Below are 22,041 nucleotides of genomic sequence, written 5' to 3'. Positions count from 1 at the left end.
TCACGCTCCACGTGGGCTAAATCCAGGGCATGATTGATATCTCCACAATCTTATTCTCCAGCCATCACCATCCACGTGGGCGAAATTAAAGGCACGATTGATATCTCCAAGATCGTGGATCTCCTCCCCTATAAAAAAGGGAACTACGCACTCAAGCAAGGGGATGAAATTCTCCCTCTCTTCTCCTTTGGTCTGGTAACTTGACTTAAGCCCTCTCTCATTCCCCATCCATTGTCTGTGATTGCCCATCCCTCACTTGAGTGTCAAAGTGGCCGTCCGGAGCCACAACTCCAGGCCCGTTGACGCTTTTTCTGTGAGCGCAGGATTACAGGTTCTGCGAAGCTAGTTTGTGCAGTCAGATTTTGGGCGTCATCACAACCTAATTTGATTCTCAGTAGAGTTGGGAGTGGGTTTTCAAAGTGGGTACTCTATCTGTCCTAATGGGGATACGACATGTGTTGGTTGTACCGTAAAAAACTCTCAATGACTTTTGGGAGTGGGCGTCTCAAACACTTTTACCATATAAATACCTCTGTTCTCCTTTGTTGACAAAGAAAGATATAAACATGTAGAGAGAGATATAGATGAATATCATAATGATGAAAGGAGAGAAAGAAAAAGAAGAAAAGCATGGAAGTTGAGTGTGGGGATAAGGAAAAGGCAGCCACATAGCTAAAACCCAATAATCATTGAATGGTGAGAGACAGACCGCACAAGTTGCCTTTTGCTAATCAAAAGAGCACTCATTGTTGCTCAAAATGCATGCTTATATATATGTATTGGTACTCCAATGCCTAAAGACCTATTAGTGGGCTTTTCCTCTACAATAAAAGTGGTAGTGGTGCTTGCTGACTAAAACTTATAATAGACATGCACCCAGCCTAGCCTCTTTTGCCTTCTGGTTTACAGTTAAGACTTCTTATAAATCTCAAAAGGAAAAAAGGCTCATAATTGAAAGAGACCTTATCATTTTATTAAAAATATATAGCTGATCCTAAACCATTGATGATGGGGGGATTTCTTTAGGACATTTCTCAAAGCAAGCTTCCTTAATTAAGCATGAAGGGTCAGCTTGTGGGGCAGTAAAGGCCCACCCCAGCAGATCAGCAAACCTCATCAGGATGCACATGTGGTTTGTCTAGAGTGGGACCCAATATAAAAAAAATTGTTTTCGTGCAGATAAGATTATGCATTTTCCCTCCTTTGTGATAGAGATGTGATTGAGACCACCAAAACACCCAAAAATCTCCTCCTCTTTCAACTCTGCATTCTAAATCTCCATATCCTTCATAGTTGGTGATGAGGAAAAAAGAGGCCTCTTCCATTTTTATTAAAAATATATATAAATACACATTGAGATTGAGACCCATTGAGAAACAACAACATAAAAATAGCAGAAAAGAAAATACAAACAGGATTTTAAAAAAAAGGAAAAAAGGAGACACAAATATGTCATCCAAACTCTCTCTCTCTCTCTCTCACATTTAAACTCGGACCGATTTCACTCTCAATTAAAGTGACTCGCAACTCAGTGACTCAGTTTTGTTGAGCAATCCGCCAAGCTGACGTGGCGATAAGAGGCCTAGTGTGCCAGCCCAACATCAAGCACCCATTGTTCTCATCCACCCTGTACCCGTCCCCACCAGCAAACAGAGCCAAAAGCACGCTAGCCTGTTTAAACGCGTTGGACCCGAGGTGGACCGGGGTGAACCCGGCCCCACCCATCCGAGTCCGCCACTGAGTCAGAGCCTCATGCCGCTCCACTCTCTCCGCACCCTCGCAAGCCACCACGTTGCATATCTGCCTACCAAGATACACCTCCGACATCACCTGGTCCTGGCTATTAGGCACGGACATCCCACACCCTTCCAGCGAGTCGAACAGGGTCGAGTAATAGTGGAGTGACTCAGTGAACCGGTCCATGAAAACCGGCCCGTTATGGTTCGCCTCCTGCTCCACGATCGTCACGATCTTGGGCCGGACCGCCTTCACGGTAGTCAGCACCTTATCAATAGCTCCCGGCCGGCCCAGAAGCCGGTGGAGCTCGAAAACCGAATTCACAGCTACTGCTTCGGACTCGGGCCGGACATCTAACATGTAGGGTTCCAGATCCGCTAAGCTGTTGCAAACAAACCCTCTGTATTCGAATTCCACATGGATAGTCTCAGCTAATTGGGCCAGCTTCCAGCCAACCTGTTGGAGGGCGTCGGTGTTATCGGGCTGAGGCGGGCCGATTCCGGTTAACCGGAAAGCCGGGGGCCCACCAGGCCGGAGTGCCAAGGCCTGCATAAGAACAGGCCACTGCATCCCTTGCTTCATACTAAAATCGATGACGTGGACTCGGGTTTGCCCAGCGAATGCTTCGAGGATGGCTTGATTGGCGGTGAAATGTGCGAATTTCAGGTAAGGGCAGGTCTCGTAAAAGTGCATCTGAAGCATATCGGAAAATGAAGAATCGAGCGAATCTTGAGGGTATAATCGATAAATTCGACGAGCCAATGCTTGTGCAAAATAGGTAGCCACCTTTCTCATGGCCCCCGCTTGGGAAGAGGCCAAAACCCCAATCTGCTTCACTAAGGCTTCCGCAACTTTGAGATTATCCTGCTGTACGGCCTCCGCACAGGCCATTAGAGTGTGAACTAATCTAATCCCGTTCTCCTGAGAATCCACAAGAACAACAGGCCGAGCAGAATCGTTTGTTGCTGCCATTTGTCCGATCGTAGGTTTAATCCTTTTCTTCTCTCTTGTAACAACCGATTCCGTTTCCGATTCTCGTCCGAAAACGATTTCGCCGGGAATTGCTCTCAGATCGCAGTCGGAATCATAGATCTGAGATATTTTATTCTGCTGCTGAGGAAAATCAACAGTTGTGATAGTAGAAGACTCAGAGGTAGGAGCCGGAGCGAGTGGATCAGGAATCGGTGAGTTGAACTCGGACAACATGGTCTCAAGCCAGTTATGAATATCAGCGGGATTGTAATGAACAGTTTCAGAAGCAAGATGAGTAAGAAAGCCATCTTCTTGTGCATTTCCCATCACCATTTCGAGTTGCTCCAGCTTCTGAGCCACCTCTGCCATGTCTGAAGATCGAACCTTGTAACCTAAAGCAGCCAACAACTCGTCAACTCCAGCATCTTGATTCTGCCCTTCTTCAAAAATCATCTTGCTCTTCCCGTTCGGATAATCCCCAATCCTACTACTACTACTACTAATTCCTTCCTGATGTTCTCTCTTCATCTTTCTCTATCTCTCTCTCTCTCTAACACTCTCCTTTTCTTCACTACTTTTTCAATACAGGTACCTGGTCATGGTTTGATTTTCTCAGATCTGGATCAGTATCTGCTAAAAGAAATACCAAACGCTCGTGACAGGCTCGTCCTCCAACGAAGATAAGAAAAACCCTCACCAAAAAAAAATTTAGGGGAACAGAGACCAGAATTGATTCTATCCACAACCCTCTCTACCAATTGAAACCCTAAAAAACCAGTTTTTTTTTTTTTTTTCGCTCTCTGAAATCTCTCTCTCTCTCTCTCTCTGCATCCAGCTGCGAGATTCCTCCAGTGACAAATAAAAGGGTTCTAACGCCACTGCAACCTTTTAAGCCTCTCTCCCTAACATTATTAACCCTCTCTTCTTCTTTTTTCCCAACTCTACTCGTCAGAGATAAATCGTAGAAAAAAAAGGTGGTTTTTATTTTATTTTATTTTATATTTCATTTTCAACCAATATCCTATTATTACTAGAGGGAGACAGAGGTGGGCCCTGAAACCCAAGTGTGGTGTGGAGAGCGTGACTGAAGGGGCACCGTTAAAAGTAACGGTGTTAGGAACGGCCATTTTCTTCTGGTGCCGTCCTCATCCGAACGTGACGTCCCCACAAACCTCTCATTTCCAACGTCAAAAACAGGCTACGCCGCACTGACACATTGGGAGGGCCCCACTTCTCCATGTGAACCTGACGTTTGGACCAGATTCCTGTGGTTACTTTCGTGGTCCCCCACTCTCTCTCTCCACTCCCCGTTACATATCGCGACGGAGTTCCGTTTCGGCCGACTATCTCGTCCTGTTACTCCGTTGGCCGTTTCTGACCGTCTTCGTTAAAATATTTTTTCTTTCCCTAATTAAAAAAAAAGAGAAAATAGTGTCTCTCTCTCTCTCTCTCTCTCTCTCTCTATATTTCTTTATTTAAAAGAAAATCGTAACCGTCTTAACAAAGCTACGCCTGCATGTTGACCAGCTTCTCTTAAAAACAGGATCCAGGATCCTCCTGTTTTTGTCTTTTTTTCGCATTTTCTTTTCTTTACTTTTTTACTGCAGTAAATAGTAATGGGCGATGATAAATTCGCACCCCTCTAGGATAATTCGCACCCCTGAAAAGAGAGTATGTCATATGTGTCAATTTTGGTTCAAGGGTGCGAAAGTAATACAGATTTTGGGTGAAGTTTGGTAGTTCCGCCGTGGCACGCGTTAAAAAGAAGGTTTTTAACGCGTCTGTTTTTACTTCGGAGAAAATTTTCTCCCGTTTTTATTTTGTATAAATGAAGGGTAAAAAGGGTCAAATAGAAGGGGGAAAAAATACGCGTTAAAAACGTCTCTATCATTTTTGACTGCTAACCTAACTACTGATCCAGTCATTTAAGATATTTACATCAATTTTATTCCGAAACAGCCCCTTGCCTTTTTGAAAATGACGATGTGTGACCTTGGATATGAATTTTTAACGCAGGATATGCTATTATGCTGAAAGCACCACGCCCTTCGCTAACATGATTCAGAAAGCGAGAGGATTGGAATCTCCGAAATTAGAATTAAATAATCAAAGGTATCAGCTATAAATATTTCTTGTATATGCATTAGCTTTTGTGCTTTGGTAATTTTTTAATAGGGATTTATTTAGGGAAATGATGCCCCCCCTTCCCAAACGTTATTCAGTTATCCTAAAGCAGCCAACCACTCTCACAAAAACAATGGTTTAAAACTTCGGTTTCGGTAACCATTTCGGACCCCGACGAAATCTGAAATTTCGGTCCGAAATTTGGTATTAAGCATCGAAATTTTGGTTTGAAATTTTGAAATTTCGGCCGAAATTTTGTAGCAATTTTCTTTTATTAAAAAAATGGCAGTAAAACGAAATTTCGGCAAAAATTTGGTAATTGGCAAAATTCTGAATTTCAGTGAATCTCGGTTTCGGTCCCCATCGAAATCCGAAATTTCGGATTTCGGTCGAAATTTTAAACCATGACAGAAACCGCTCTGTATGGTTGCCAGGTTTTTTTTGTTCCCGGGAGTTATGTGGGAGAAGAAAATACCCTGGGAGGTAGGTGGGAAAAAAAAAGTCCTGGAAGTATCCTGGTAAAATAAAAATCCCATGTTTGGTTATGTGGGAGAAAAAAATACCCTGGGAGATATGGTGGGGAAAAAAAAAACCTTTGTTTGGTTGCTTGAACTGTTGGGTAGAAAAAAACTCTTCTCAAGCTTATTTTTGGTTCCTGAGTTTATTTTTGTTCGTGGGGTTATCTTGGGATGGGATGAAAAGGCAATCATTACAAAAGTGGGATTAAAAAATTCACCCCACAAGTAATCATTACAAGAGTGGGATTAAAATAAACCTAGTGCTAAAAGACAACCAAACATAGGGTGGGACCAAAATTTAACTTACTCTCCCACAAAACTCCCAGGAACAAAAAAAAACTGGCAACCAAACAGAGCAGGGGGGGGGGATTTTATCCGTTTAGGGGGGAGGGGGAGATGGCGGGGATATCAGCGCCCTTTATTTATTTATTTTTAAATGAGGGCACCCATTTTTCATATGGAATTTTTTATGTTGGCTTATGATTTAAAAAGTGGAAATCCTTTGGCTTCCGTTGGCCGGCAGGAAATGGAATTAAAGATTAATAAAAGTGTAAAAATTATACCCATTTTCAAATGGTGTAAGCCTAGAAAGTGTTTTAATCCCGGTTAGTTTTTTTATTTTGAAGACGGATTCTGAGTCCGAAACCTTTTATTAGACTAAAAATGAATGCAATTTTGATTCCAATAATCATTTTTTGGACTCAAAAATCAATTCTCAAAATCCTAAATTAGATTCCGTTGATTCCAATAATCAATTTTGATTCCGTTGCCATTAGCTTCCTTGATAAAATTGATCCTAGTCTTGTGCCTTTGCGGCTCTATGAAAGCTACTTGAAGGAGAAAATAATTTTTTTTTTGTTTTTTAACATTTTGAGAGCAACATTATCGATATGAAGTTCTTTATTCTTTTTTAATTTTATTATTTGTGAAGGTACATGGCCCTGCATCCTACTATGTTTTTAAGGCCCGTGACCCCACCACCGTAACAATTCTTACTCTCTGCTTGTGGATTTAAGGCCATCCATTTTCATGAGAATCATGGGGAAACCAGAAAACCCATAGCCTGACCCACTAGATCAACGGCATGTATAAATAGCGTGGGGCCCATGAGGCTAAAGAAACAAGAAAAAAAAGTAACATTCAACGTGATTTAACCCTAATATGATCCAAGTCCCATTAACCATTCACCAAGTTAGAGGACTCAAAAATGTACATGATAAAGTAGGCCCACACTTACCTAAATTATTAACAGAAGTGAGCATTTCTGAGTCAGACTCGACAACTGCCACCCAGCAGATAAATCATAAAGCCCTAAGAAACCTTCGCTGTAAACCTATGTTTTTAAAGGCAAGTTTGGCAACCACAATAAAATTATTTCATGGAATATTCATGGCCCAGCTGTGAAAGAGAGGTACGGATGACGCGGGTGCGGGTTTAGAGGGCATGGGTGGAGATAGCAGGGAGAGAGAGGATAAGAAATCCCTAAATAAACATTGAAACAAATACCGACTTCAATTTGGGTTTTTTTTTTTTTCTCTGTTTTTCAGGGGCATTTCATGCTTCCCTCACTCCTACCACCTATTAAGCAGCTTACATGCTCCCCTCACTCTCACTCTCACTCTCACTCTCTCAAGTCTCTCCTTGCCCGCCCATCTCTCACAACGGAACCCAATAATATTCCATGGAATAATTTTTCACAGTTGCCAAACATGCTCTAAAATCAAGTATGTAATTGTCAATACACCACCTTGGTATGAGGAATCCTTATTGCTACTTTGGCATGCTTTCTTACGTCTATATGATTTGGCCAGCTCTTGAATTATCAGACAAATAGCCAATTAAATCGAAGATGACTGAGTTTTAAAAATCAACTAGATTAGGCATCATGCACTATCCTTATTTAGATAAAGACGACCTTTGATTAGTTTAATTCATTTATATATGCAGTCTGCAAATTAGGTTTTCTATTCTTTGAAGAGAGGTGTTTTGTATGGTTAACAATACCACCGAAATCAGTCACTTTTTTTAATTAGGATTCTTTTTTCAAATATAGTTCTATAAATACAAAATGTGCCACTGCATGGAAGAACTCCCCATCCTTGGAGCTTTTCAGAGTTCATTGATGAGATCCTAGAGCACTTCAGAAGGTCGGTGAACGAAGGTGCGGACCGTCTTGCTCGCTATGGAGCTTCTTGATAGGCATTAGAGATTTTTGATTTCTGACCGCCTTGGCATTGCTCTGTTTGTATTGGTTTGCTTCTTTTCTTTTTTATGTGTGCCCATGACTGCCTTGGTTGTGATCCCGCCTTTTAATAAAAAATTTACCATCTCAAAAAAAACAAAACAAATTACAACTCTAAAACCTAAGTACGTTTTTGCATATAGGATTTGCTAGGGCCCATGGTAGAAGGCATTTTGCATCTGGGCTGTTGTATGCGAGTGCAGCCACACGTACAGGCTCAAATTTTGTCTTATTCATTTAATTCCTCTGAGGTGGCTGCTCTTACATGCAATAGCCCAGCTGCGAAATGCCTTTTGCCATGGGCCCTAGTAAATCCCTCTGCATATAAATCAAATAATACGTGTATATCATGAACTAAAAATTCTAAAGATACTTAGTTATTAGAGTTAATCTCTAATAACTAAGTACAACACGTTTAGAAACAGTAGTCTTTTTTATTCTTTCTTTGAAGCTTTAGTGCTTTTACTCTGAACGTAATACAAGTTTACTTTCGACTCTCTCCCTGTCTCTCTCAAGGAACGTAATACAAGTTGAGTTTCAACTCTCTCTCTCTCTCTCTCTCAATGGTTAATTGAGTTTCAACTCTCTCTTTTTAATCATCATAGAGTGGACTTTGGTCCATTTTATCATTCCTTTGAACCTAAGTTATTGAAAAACTACTTGGGTGGGGTGGCGTAGACATCTCTGTACGGTTTGAATTAGATGGAACGTTCCCAGTTTCTTCCGCATCGCACATGTAGCCGTCATGAATTTTTTTTTTTAGGCCCCCACTCACCATCTATGTCTAAATTTTTCGGTGAGTGGCTTGGATTAGTCTAGCAGAAAAACAACCTTTTTAATCTAAGCACTTCACAAAAGAGTGATAGCAGTTAGTCACGACGGACGTGAAATCCACTGGCAATTCTATGTATATAGAATAGGTAAATGTGAAATTAAACAAGTGGGATTGAGGCCAATATGAGGTAACATTACCGGCCGTATAAGAAGTAGGACCACATGTGCCATGAGTAGGCCAACCCATAAAATGAGGGGCCACACGTGAGGGGAGGTTTTAAAGTATAAAAGATTAAATGACGCCCCCCCCCCCCCCCCCCCCCCCCCCCCCCCAATGACTTGCAAAATCCCTTTTATATTGCATGGATGTACATGCATGCTTAGCAATGCAGCCAAGTGTAAATTAGTCCGGCCCCCAAAGTGTAAATTCCTGGCTCCGCCCCTGGTTGTCTCACAAGTCTCACGTTGAGGATGGGTCAACCCTAATCCAATCTGTCTCTTAAGGGTATGTTCGTGTAAGATTATGGCAACCGATTGTGAGTGCTAAACCGATTATTAGATTCAAATTTTAATAAAATTTAGAGTCCAATAATCGGTTTGGCATGCACAATTGGTTATAATAATCTTAAACAAATATGGCCTAAATCTCTCAACCATAATCTATACCGTCTAAGTCTATTCATTTTAGATTATGACAACCGAATCTGAGTCCAAGACTGGTTATTGGACTCAAAACTAAATCGGGTTAGCTTTGTCAATGCTAACCCAACCCGAGCCAAAATCAGGTTAAACCCACGAGTTGTAGTTGAGCATGGCCCAAGTTGCGCCCCCAGCCATTGAATATGGAATAGAAGTCCAAATAATATTCCTTTATTCTGAAGAAGCCGTGTTGCTCTTCATCTTGGCTATGGTTGCGCAGTTGCTATTTAGACTTACAAATGCTATTTCTTCAAGAATGATGGTAAGCTGTAATTCTCAGTAATCCTCACGGCTCGATCTAAAATGGAGGGTCGATAAAGGGGATTCCATTTGATTTGTGGTAGGGCGCATTAATCCAAATTGAAGTTGAAGCGACCAAGAACTATGATATCCTCCACGCATAAGGTGGGGCCCACAGGACTGGGGCTAATGTGGATAAAAGGTACGTTGAATTTTCCTCACTGTCATTTTTTTATTTTTTTTTCCTGAATTGGGTGGATGAAAGGAAGGGAGAGAGATGAGAATGGGGTCAAATCAGCTGTCACAGAAAGGAAAACATTAGTATTATTGGGGAGTTGAAAGCAGGGAAGGACGATGAGGTCCCAACTCTAGTGTCGAAGGCATGTGAGGGCAAGGCGGTGGGGCCCACCCTGCAGAAACTCCATCAAGTAACGGGGACGGAGCGTAGCACCTGGTCACCTGCCTTTAAGATGCCCCAATTACCCTTGTCAATTCAATAGCAAAACTCAAAAGGCTACTAAGATTAGCACTACCATGTTTTGATAATTGCACAAACTCAGCTTGTCTTTTGTTTTTTTAATTACATTCCGAGAGCTTTTGGGAACTGGAAGGACCTTTTGACAGCTGTTTCAATTATAAAGGACGAACTGAGATTTTGCAATTATCAAACATTGGTAGTGCCAACATCAGTATAGCCTATCCAAATTAATTAAGGCAAGGAATTCATGGTCGACACTCGACAGGACAGAGGTAGCTTAAGCGGGCCCACCTTCCTCTTCCTTCTTCCAAAAAGTAAAAAAGAATAATTAAAAAGAAAATGAAAAAGCCACATATATCTAGGGGTGGCAATGGTTCGGTTTCGGTTCGGTTTGACCCCCAAACCGAACCGAACCGAAATTTGAATCCAAAACCAAACCAAAACTGAATTTTTGGTTCGGTTTCGGTTCGGTTCCGCCAATTTTGCCACCCTTTACTCATAATAATTGCAAATATTCGGTTTCGGTTCGGTTTGATACCCAAACCGAACCAAAACCAAACCGAAATTTGAATCGGTTTGGTTTAACCAAACCGAAACCGAATTTTCGGTTCGGTTTCGGCTCGGTTCCGGTTCGGTTCGGCCAATTTTGCCACCCCTACATACATCCGGGTCAATCGGACCCATGAGATGCCTCATTTTCCCTTTCACTGACTCTATTTCCTTGCACGTAAAATGTGGTCGTGACTCGTGAGTTTACATCCATTATTTGAGGTTAAAAAATGGTTGTATGAACGTTTTTTTTTATTTTTTTATTATTTATAACTGGTAGAGATTTATTAGAAAGACGGTCGATTCAATTGTTAGGTCATGGCTTTCTTTTCTCTCTAATAAATCTTTCTTTTCTTTCTATAAACATTATCTTTATTATCCTATCTAATTCTAACTAACTAAAGAGATTTATTAAAAAGAAAAGAAAGCAATGACCAAGTTAATGTAGGACGATTCAATTGTTTTAATCTCTTTAGTTAGTTCGCATTAGATAGGATGATAAAGATAATGTTTATCTTGATGTTACTTAAAGATAATGTTTATTCTAGCTAGTTATAGAGTTTAGAATTAGATTATCTATAAATAGGGAACGATGGGTTTGTGTAAAGCAGATTACATTTTGAATGCAAATTCTAGTTTTACTCGTTTTATCTTCTTCCTGTGGATTCAAGGGTTATTTATTGAAAGAAGACGGTGCTTTTCTTCGACTGGTTGAAGACGGTGATCTTCGCTTATTCCGCACTCTTCCGCCTGCGCCACAAGTCTACTATGATCAAAAGGAGAATTTGTCCGAGGTAAGACAGAATTGACTCAGTCTAGTGATCCACTCCAAGTGTGTGTTTGGATTTCCGGAATTACGTGCAGGAATCGGTATCGATGCTAATGCGCCCAATTCCAGCATTTGGTTAAAAAAAGAACGGGATCGAGAGGTGAAATTGACACCAAGACGGAATTAGTGGAGGAAAATCTTGGGATTTGTTTTCCACCCTAAGGGTTGGTGTTTCGGCTAAAATCTGAACTAAAATTGTGCTAACTTGGCTCTCAAAAAAATGACATGTGATCTGCGTACAAAGAAGTGTGTCTGAAAGAGGATCGAAGTCATACTCTGAGGGAACCCTCCAATGCCTATGCCAAACACGGCCACAATACGAGCTAAGCTCTCTAAGAACTCAAGAATATGAAAGTAAGATGTCAGATGCATCCCTTGAACTTTGGTCCTCCTTTTATAAACTGGAGTCCTGGTCATTTTGAGAATCTTACCTTTTGGAACACTTTCCTAATTAGGCTGGTTTCCCAAAATATCGGATTCCTAGTTTATCTTGCTGAAGCGGCTAGGGTATCTAGGGTTTCTGGAAGTGTGGTGAAGTTACCCTTTAACCCTTGGTGCCTTTAGGTTCCCCTCGTGCCACATGCAAACTCCCCCATTGGGTGGAAAATTTTACCCCAACAGCTGGTAATCTAATTCCACGTACCCCGTCATAATGGAATCTTTACAAGAAGGTTTTTGAATTAAAATTTTAATTTTTTATCATTCCATTTAAGGGAGAATAGGAATAGGGATCGAAATATGATGCTCATTGTAATTCATAATTCTGTCAATCCAACCACAGCTCAGGAGTTTTATTCAGAAGCTAGTAATCCTCATGCCGTGTTTGTTTTGGATTTTGAGAATTGATTGTGAGTCCAAAACTGATTATTAAACTCAAAAGTAAAGGTAATTTTCCTTATTAATAAATTTGAACCATTTTTTTTTTTAAAAAAAAAGTAAATGTAAATTTTAGTCCAAAAATCAGCTTTAGCTTTAGACTCAATCAAATCTCAAAATCCAAAACAAACAGGACCTTAATTTGCACGCACTCTCTATTACACCGTGCAAATATGCTGAAAGCCCACAGATGTTCACTATGGCCATAGGAATCCTTGGATAAGTTGTTCTTAAGTTTGGTTGTCCTGTTTGGTAAGTTTATCTTAAAATAATCTTTCCCACTATTGATTATCTTTCTTTTGGTGACATTTTATCTAAAGCCAAAGGTTGACATGAGCTGAGGATAACAAGTCCATGTAAGGATAACATAAACTCTGGCTTGCTATCCAATGGTGAATACTGAACAGTCCCCACAAGTCTTGCAAGTCACATGATAAGTAGATAGTTGGAAATGAGGTTTTTTATCATTCTATGGTGAGCAGCCCCCACTTGTTCATCGTAAGACTTATAACCACCTAATAGTGGCCCACCATATCACTAGGTCTAATACCATACGCGTATTACTTGGAAAAGCCAAAGGCCCAACAAGTCAAGTTTTATTACAACTACCTGAGATGGGTTTGGATAACATCCCTTTTATTTTATTGGTTATGACCACCTAGCTTATCAAGATGTGGTAAGAGACATTAGTACTGAAACTCGTTGAGTCAACTTGAGACTAACTGATTTGACTTGACTCGTTAGTAAAATGAGTTGGCTCGCCAACAACTCAACATGAAAAAACAAAACAAAAAAACCCACAAGTCTGGAACCTACTATCTATGTCAAAACCACAATGACTCGTGTTTGTAAAATTATTATAATGTGAGAATTTTTTCTAAAATCATTTTAATGAGAGAAATATCAATGTATCTAGAAATTATCGATATAATAATTGAAAAAAATGATTGAGTTTTAGCAAGTCATTAGTTGGAGTGATGACTTGACCCATTTTCAAGTCAAGTTTCATGTTTTTAAACTATGCATGCATGAGTATATCCATACCAATACCTGATTGCCCGGTGATCATGCAAGTCCTTTATTTTGAAGCCGATGATAAATGTGTCCCCTATGTTAACCATGGCCACCCTGTTTAATATCTTTATGACTACTACTTTAGTTATAAAGTCATGAAAGGGGGCAGCAAAATATAAAGTGGTAAATTTATCATTACTCTTATTTCGATTCTCTACTTTTGGGTCCAACCAGACCAAGTGTTTAATAATATCAGATCTGTGCTTCGCCAAAAAAATTGTTGGAGGGCCCTTTTCGAAGAGTAAATGAGCAAGCATCCTCCATAGTTTTGCCAACCCTACTTGTACATGCCTTTAGGGATCAAATCTCTCTATAAAAGTACCTTTTTGAGTAGAAAATTTCATAAAATTAAAGGCCTACCCAGTCAAAATAAAAATAAAAATGGGGGATAAAGAGTAGCTCGTATTTGCAAATAAAAATATTTTAACATGGTGGCCATGGTTAACATAGGGGACACATTTCTAAATTAGTAAACCATTATTTGCATAAATTCATAGAGAATGCTAAGCTTAAGGGAGACCTTGCAAAAAGCCAGGCGTAGGGGCACCCCATTGGATCCACATCAATACTTCATCTTGCATTTTTCCGTCCCGTTATAAATGTAATTCGGCGAGCGGTTCCAATGGAGGCGCCCTTGAGATCCGTTGTTTACAAAGGCACCCTTCAGTTTAAAATTTCTCTATGATTATATTTAACTTCGAAAACCATAGTCTCGTAAGATCATATGCAAATAATGTTTGGAGGTATCTAAGTGGATGGATGGCGCCTCCCGCGAGGGAGATTTGGGCCCAATAAGCATCTTTTAGGAAGTAGCATAACAAAAACTTTCTTTATAGTATTTTCCTACTATTAAGTTGAAGAATGCTAAACTTAAGGGCACCATTGCAAAAACCAGCCGCAACACCGTCCCCATTGGATCCACATAAGAAAAGTGCATTTATAATAGCAATGAGAGCTGGAAAAGTAAAGAAATAAAAAATGCTATTTAGTGTCATGGTGGATCTAGGGGCACTCTTGCCGCTAGTTTTTTCAGGGGTGCCCTTCAATTTAACATTCCTGCAATTAAATTGTAGTAATCTGTGTGAATCTGATTTGACGGTACACATGTCAATGGGATAGAAGTTATAATTGACGGATTATGTGGTAGTTAGGACTTGGTTTTCAGGAGAATCCCAAATACACGGCTCTAACCGCGTATCCTCCTTATTACATTATAATATAGAAGGTTTTGAAAACGATGCGAAGACGAAGACGTGCATCTTTTGGATTGTAAACGGAAGTGATATCAGCACAACTATGTCTTAATAAATTGCGATGGGCTCTATAAATACTAAAAGACAAGACGAGTTAGTGAAACTATCAAAACATGGTTGCGCTGATTTCATTTCCTTTGTCCAAAATAGTCACCTTAATACTGGCCAGGCCCCAGTGACTTGCAAAATCCTTTTGTGTGGGGTAAATCCCCCTCCCACCCTAGTGTGGGATGGCCACATATAGTTAATATCTTGTTTGGCACATGACATAAAACTGATGGCAGTTATGGACCCACAGAAACGTCCATGATTTCCTCGCAGTTTAGTAGTTTGAGAAACCAAAGCGGACTAGAAAAGTCATGCGTTTTGTTACGAGTGCTGCATTGAAAATGTAAATTTACACATTGTTTGAAAAAAGAAAAAGAAAACCCAAAAGCCATGTAAAACTCTTAATCCCTGCATAGATTTACATTTTCAGTGCACCTTAACAAGTGGGCACTCGTTTACAAAACCCAAAAAGCATTTATACTGTTAAAACAGTCACGTACATAACACCTTTTGATCAACGTAGTACGTAGACGTCGATCATTAATGAGAAATGCGCCTAACCACGGTTCCCCCCTTTTAGTGTTTTTATGGCCATTTCCCACTGCAAGGGCGCCGCAATGCGTCGTTGATAAATGACAGGGTGGAATTATCAATTTTGTCTTTTCTATTGCAGCTGTATTGAAGAATTAACAAACTTAATTGGAGAACATTAGTTAGTGTATACACGAAATGTAACACGAACTAGAGATCTTTAACTTTTTCCGCCGTACAAGAATTATTTCGTAGGGTATACATGGAAAAAATGGCAGATATTTAAACAAGTTGTTATAAAAATTAAGAGAAACATAGTGAATGTAAGACGGATAATCATCCATCATTTAATACTTAGGCGCCATTCGTTTTAGATCATGAGTTCTTGACAACTGATGATGAGGGCCCCAACCAATTCTTGGCCCGAAATTATGTTTAATTTTGGGCCAATAATCAGTTGGGGCCCTCACCATCGGTTGTCACAATCTAAAATGAAAACGGCCTTAGGCCCTATTCGGCCCCTGTTCGTTTCAGATTATGACAATAATCGGTTTGGGGCTCACAATCTACAACGTAGATGTGAAACCATGGTATTTTGTATTCCAACTCGATCTATCCATATGATTACCTCATCTGATCATCTTATAGCTTTGCAAGGGTGGAAGCACATTTAGCATGAGGGGGGCCATGGCTCCCCAATGACTTGAAAAATCCCTTTGAAGGTGCATCTACAGCCATGCATGCTTAGGTAGTTTAGTGGCCATGGCCCCCCAATGCCCAATGTAGGCAAGTGTAAATTAGTCTGGCCCCCAAGTGTAAATTCATGGCTCCACCCTGTAGCTTTGTTACAGTTTTATTTCGACTAGCTTAGGTTGCAATATGGGCAACCACAACAAAGTTGTCGACCAACAACGTGAGTTCTGAGTCGAGCCCTGAGTTCGAGGATTAGAAATGTCCTATATATCAATATATGGCCTAGCTCACACGACTCACATGAATATCGTAATGCATCTTATTTTGTTGCACCGAATTTGAAGTTTACGAAAATCCAAACTCCCATGCAACACCCGTCTACACGTGTTAAGAGAGCCTCACATTACTTCTAACGGCTAACATGCATCATTTCTCGATTACTATTTTTAGAAGGAACGGATCTATTGCTTGTCACACCAGCGCCTGATGTTGTGATACATTAGGCACGACAAAAGGGGCTCAACTTGTACATGTCACGTGTAGCATGCCACAAAATTCACGTGTACCATACTAGGCATGTTTCTTTCCATTGTCATTTGCTTTCTTTCCAAGAAATTTTTTTACTGGAAAACCTTTTTCTTTATACCTCATGTTTTGTTTTCATAGTGGGGACCTAAAATTTTAGACCCAAACATATAATGGGTGGGGCTTCCATTTTGCACTTATCTCTAGTAGGCCCACTATTTTACACCTAAAGCTATTCTGGGTGGGGCCCAAAATTTTATAGCCATGCCTAGCCTGAGTGGGGCACACCATCTACACCTCATGTTTTGATGTGGTAGGCCCACCGTCTGCACCCAAACTCATACATAAGGTTGGGCCTACCAGTTTACATCTCATGTTATTGATGGGATGAGGCCAACATTTTTATGGCTCATGTTTTTTTATAGGATGAGGCCTGCTATATTATAACTCAATTTTATATATATATATAGATGGAAAAAGGATTGTACGCTCGACCGTACCTAAAGTTAGGTACGGTAGAGTGCCAAATCACATGGGTCCCACATTTTTGGTGAGCATCTAAACTATTCATTTGCAAGGCCACATCATAGATAGGGTGCATACCAAAAATCAGCTCCATAGGATGATCCTAACCCATCCATTTGTGGAGGCCAAAATGGACAGACAGTGTTTGTCCACAAATCTGCCCATTTTGGCCTCCAGTTTTGGAGGGGTTAGGATGATTCAATGGTGCTGATTTTTGGTATGCACCCTATCTATGATGGGGCCTTGCAAATGAATGGTTTAGATGCCCACCAAAAATGGGGGACCCATGTGATTTGGCACTCTACCGTACCTAACTTTAGGTACGGTCGAGCGTACAATCTTATATATATATATATATATATATATATATATATATATATATATGAGGAAAGTGTTGGTGAGCTTAAGCGCCCCAATCACATGGGCTCCACATTTTCTGTGGTGATCCAAACCATTCATTTGCAAGGCCCTATCATAGATAGGGTGTGTACCAAAAATCAGCTCTATAGGATCATCCTAACCCCTCCATTTGTGGAGGAAAAAAATGGGCAGATTTGTGGACAAATAATGTCTGTCCATTTTGACCTCCACAAATGGATGGGTTAGGATGATCCTATGGAGCTGATTTTTGGTACACACCCCATCTATGTAAGGGTCTTTCAAATGAATGCTTTGGATCATCCTAACAAAGTAGGCCCCAATGTGATTGGGCGTTTAAGCTCACCAACACTTTCCTCTCTCTCTCTCTCTCTCTCTCTCTATATATATATATATATATATCACATTGGGGCCTACTTTGTTAGGATGATCCAAAGCATTCATTTGAAAGGCCCTTACATAGATGGGGTGTGTACCAAAAATCAGCTCCATAGGATCATCCTAACCCATCCATTTGTGGAGGTCAAAATGGACAGACATTATTTGTCCACAAATCTGCCCATTTTTGTCCTCCACAAATGGAGGGGTTAGAGAGAGAGAGAGAGAGAGAACGGTTCCTACACATATGTGTAGATAAGTTATCTACACACTAGCTTAAAATACAGTAGGGGCCACATTATTTGGGTGATCCAAACCATTCATTTTTAAGGCCCTCACATAGATAGGGTGTCCACAAAAAATCAGATCCATAGGATCATCTTAACCATTCGAACTGTGGAGGCAAAAAATAGACTAATTTGTGAAGGTTTAAAGACATCCATTTTACCAGCACAAATCGTAGGGTTAGGATGATCCTATAGATCTGATTTTTTGTGGACACCCTATCTATGTGAGGGCCTTTAAAATGGATGGCTTGGATCACCCAAACAATGTGGGCCCCCACTGTATTTTAAGCTAATGTGTAGAGAACTCTCTACACATATGTGTAGGAACCGTTTTCTCATATATATATATATATATATATATATATATATATATATATATATATATATATAAAATTGAGTTATAATATAGCAGGCCTCATCCTATAAAAAAACATGAGGCATAAAAATGTTGGCCCCATCCCATCATGTTGGCCCCATCCCATCAATAACATGAGATGTAAACTGGTAGGCCCAACCTTATGTATGAGTTTGGGTGCAGACGGTGGGCCTACCACATCAAAACATGAGGTGTAGATGGTGTGCCCCACTCATGCTAGGCATGGCTAAAAAATTTTAGGCCCCACCCAGAATAGCTTTAGGTGTAAAATAGTGGGCCTACCAGAGATAAGTCAAAATGTAAGCCCCACCCATGCTATGTTTGGGTCTAAAATTTTAGGTCCCCCACTATGAAAACAAAACATGAGGTATAAAGAGAAAGGTTTTCCAGTAAAAAAAATTCTTGGAAAGAAAGCAAATGACAATGGAAAGAAACATGCCTAGTATGACTATAAAGTAAAGGTGCAGAAAACTAATTGTCTTCAAAGATTTAGATGAATTCAAAAGTGAAGAGCTCTCTGGTTAAAAAAGAAAAAGAAAAAAGATATAGAGGTACCCCTATTGGACCATCTCACCAAAGTGCTTTTATTGTTCATTTATTTGTATAATTTTCAGTGCCATTATAAATGCATTTTTCGTGAGATGGTCCAATGGGGGCCACCCTTTGTAGCTGGTTTTGGGGGGCACACTTCAGTTTAGCAGTGCTCATGTTATAAATATGGTTTGATTTTGTTTTCCACGTTGTGGAGTACCAACCACTAGAATAATGAATCTGAGCGTGATTGTGAAATGAGAGTCTTTCGCTCTAATGTCTTTAATTAACTCCACCTTCTTATTTACAGCTCCATAAAAACTTTAGGTTGCAAGGTTGTTTTGCCTTCGGACATTCTTTGGAAACATGGTGGGAGTAAATAAACGGCCAAGATGATAAGTTGCTATTATCGTGGGCTTGAGAGCAGACTGTCCTAGAACATGCAATTGGGTGTCGAGGCAGAGCTCGGCAGCATTTTTAAAGGCAGCATTCAAAGCTCAATTACTAAAATGGGGTACAACTGGCTGGGGCCGGCCTAGGGATCTGAGTGAGTCATACTTTTCTTAAGGCTGACTGTGATCGAAACATACAGATCCAACCGTGTCAAGGTTCGCACTTGAGTTAATGTTTGAGAGGCATGACTTCGCATTCATGCTGTTGTTGTAATGCAATGGCCAATGAGGTGTAGCTGGGCTCACTTTCCCGTTCACTTGATAGGCCATGCTCTCGATCTTCCATAGCCACAGAATCATGCAAATATATTCCTAGCATCTAAAGAAGGACCTTCAGTTTATGATGATATCTGTCTAAATTGACTATAATCATGTTTTTCCCATTGATTTGTGGAAAGAAAAACTTTCCCGATTAAAAATTTTTCATTACAAATGGTTTTCATGCAATTCAAACAGATTAAGGGTCCGTTTGGTTGAGGCAAAATTTGAAAAATTAATCAAATTAAATGGACATATTTACTTTTCCTATTGTTGTTTGGTTGCATTTACTATTCACATGACAATCCCTTTATTGGCTGTGAATTTTCCTACTGAAGGCCTTAATTCAACTTTCCTTCCAAATCAAGAGAAAAGGAATGGCAGTCTATTTCCCTTCTCCTTTCTATGTCACTTGCATTCAAACGGGCTGTAGGCATGCCAATTATTAAAAAAAAAAAAAAAAAAAAAAAACCCGGTTTTGCTCTTTGCAAAAGTCAATTGAAAAGCCCTCATTTTTCATTTACTTAGAGCCCTTGCCACTCTCCTTTAAGTAAACAAAAAACATCGAACTTCTTTAAATTTACAAAACTATGCCATCAGCCCTAAAACAAAGACTTCTCTTTCCATTTTCATTTTTATCCAAAAAAAGCCCCAAATCCCATGTCTTCCTCTAAAAACCTTCGTCGAAAGGCAAGAATCAATGCAAATCAAAGATGATTGGCCAAACATTCCATCTCAACCCAAAATCGCAATCAGTCTAGCTTGCTTCTTGATTTTCAATCAATTTTTTTCTTCCCTAAACCAACCCAAATCCGTTTTTATTCAAAAACCCTAATATCCTCTCACTTGTTCCTCCCCCAGCGGCTATTTTTGCCCATTTCCACTCTACAAAAACCCATACAAGGGTCCTTTACAAACACAACATTCTCACAAGAGAAACCCACATCAACAAGCTCTCATTTTAAGCACTTCTTCTCTATTTTCTACTTTTTTTCTTCATTTTCGTCATTTGATCAATTCTGGGGTAGCAGCTCAAGCTCCATCTTGAAAGTCTTCAAACACCCCCTTCATATAGCAGCGGCCCTCATTCTCCTCTTGCGGTTTGCCGGCTCGTTGGCCACTCGTGATCCTGCAAAAGGGAAGGACTGATCTCTAATTCCCTTATTCATTTATTTTGTTTATGTCTGTGATTTACTTTAGGGTTAGATCTTACTCAAATGCTATCATCTTGAATCTTTTCGTTGAGAAGTTTACACTATAATAAATCTGTCTTCGTTGCATACTTGCATCAAACTCTGTTGGCATTTTGAAGTTTCATAAATCAGCCCAAACTATATTTTCAATGCTTTAAAATCTGTTTCCTTATATTCTCATGACCCATTGAGTGCAGATATTAATCTTATATTAATCAATATTTGATAACAATCTTACACGCTTCGTATTATCAACCCATTTTAAAATCTATTGCACCATTAATACTTCAAAATTTTAAATTTTTATTTGTTTTCATGCACCACATAAAGTCATAAAGTCATAAAGTAGACGTAGACGGGAAGGAATATGGATTCCATTTCTCTTCTTTCCTATTTTTTTTTTTTTCTCTATTGTTTGAGAGGAAAGTCAAACAAGGCCAAATGGCTCACGTTTGGAAGATTTGTAGCCATCAAGGACCACCGTGTAAACGAGCGTTAAGGACTTGGAAAATGTGTCCTTTTACTTTGATTTTCGTACTTTTTGGTGCATCCAAATGGACCCTAATGGCTCTAGTTTGGCCCATGTTTGTCTCGTGCCGTGGCCTTGCCTCTGTAATAAATCACACCATTTCTAAAAAAATAAAAAACGTACTGTCTTAGTTGGTGCAGGGGAAGAGACATCATCTGAGCATCTCGTGTTAGACAAAACCCCACAGTGTGCTCGTGCTCCAACAGCAACAACTACTTTGGATGCTTTGCTCGGTTGGGCGCTTTCATTTATCAGTTCTCATATGGTATATGAAGAGCCAAAAACATCCCCCCTTTTTATGAGATTTCTTGTGATATTTTTATGCTATACATATTTTGTATGTCCGATAAAAAACTCATCACAAAAAGATTATGGGAGATGTTACAGGAAGAAACCTCCATTTAGGAATGTTCCTAACAACCATCTCACTAGCGTCATGTGTGGAACTGTACGTGTTTAGTCATTTGTTATGAAAAATACCCGATACACGAGTCGGAGCCTCTGAAAGAGCACAAGTGCAAAATCGAAGTTGATGACCAAATGCACCCTTAAGCATGAATTATTTCGTGAGGAAAGATATAATTAGTGAAGTGGTATGTAACACCCCCTCCCCCTTTTCTTTCCTAAGTAACCTCTATAGTGTATTTAAGACTACTCTTTCTCGACTATAAGGAGGTGGGCAGAGGAAGAAAAGTGGGCGAGTACATCATTTCCCCGAGGATTGCATCTTTAGTCAATGGGGAGCAATGGCCATCCAAGCCTTGCACATTGAGATCATGGTTTTAAATATGGGTGAATAAATAATGGTATCGGAGAGGGTATGGTATCCGAGAATAATTTGGAATATTTCTGATATATGGGTCCGGTATGTCCATTATATCTGGGGCCTTCAATCTTTGACAGAGGCTAATTACGACAAGAATATTGAGAAAAATGTTTCTAATTTTCAATTACGACCTCCTACTAAGCTTC

The 22,041-nt window shown here is 39.9% G+C and overlaps 1 protein-coding gene and 1 long non-coding RNA gene across 2 annotated transcripts; both read right to left on the bottom strand.

The window, feature by feature from the left end:
• Positions 1-1,300: 1,300 nt before the first annotated feature.
• LOC143877767 (DELLA protein GAI1-like) lies at positions 1,301-3,765 on the bottom strand. Its single transcript, XM_077379988.1, has one exon. The coding sequence runs from the start codon at positions 3,235-3,237 to the stop codon at positions 1,537-1,539; it is 1,701 nt and encodes a 566-aa protein (XP_077236103.1). The 5' UTR covers positions 3,238-3,765; the 3' UTR covers positions 1,301-1,536.
• Positions 3,766-19,898: 16,133 nt separating this feature from the next.
• On the bottom strand, positions 19,899-21,355 carry LOC143876747 (uncharacterized). The gene is made up of 2 exons (XR_013250465.1): positions 21,193-21,355; positions 19,899-20,476 (listed from the first exon to the last, which is right to left on the bottom strand). It is a non-coding gene; the product is annotated as an uncharacterized LOC143876747 (long non-coding RNA).
• Between the last annotated feature and the right edge of the window lie 686 nt (positions 21,356-22,041).

This window comes from Tasmannia lanceolata, unplaced genomic scaffold (assembly GCF_043159265.1).
Source record: "Tasmannia lanceolata isolate RefF3 unplaced genomic scaffold, GAP_Taslan_0.1 ptg000005l, whole genome shotgun sequence".
NCBI lineage: Eukaryota > Viridiplantae > Streptophyta > Magnoliopsida > Canellales > Winteraceae > Tasmannia > Tasmannia lanceolata.
Note: the sequence above shows the minus strand (reverse complement) of the source record. Positions and strands in the feature narration are given on the sequence as shown.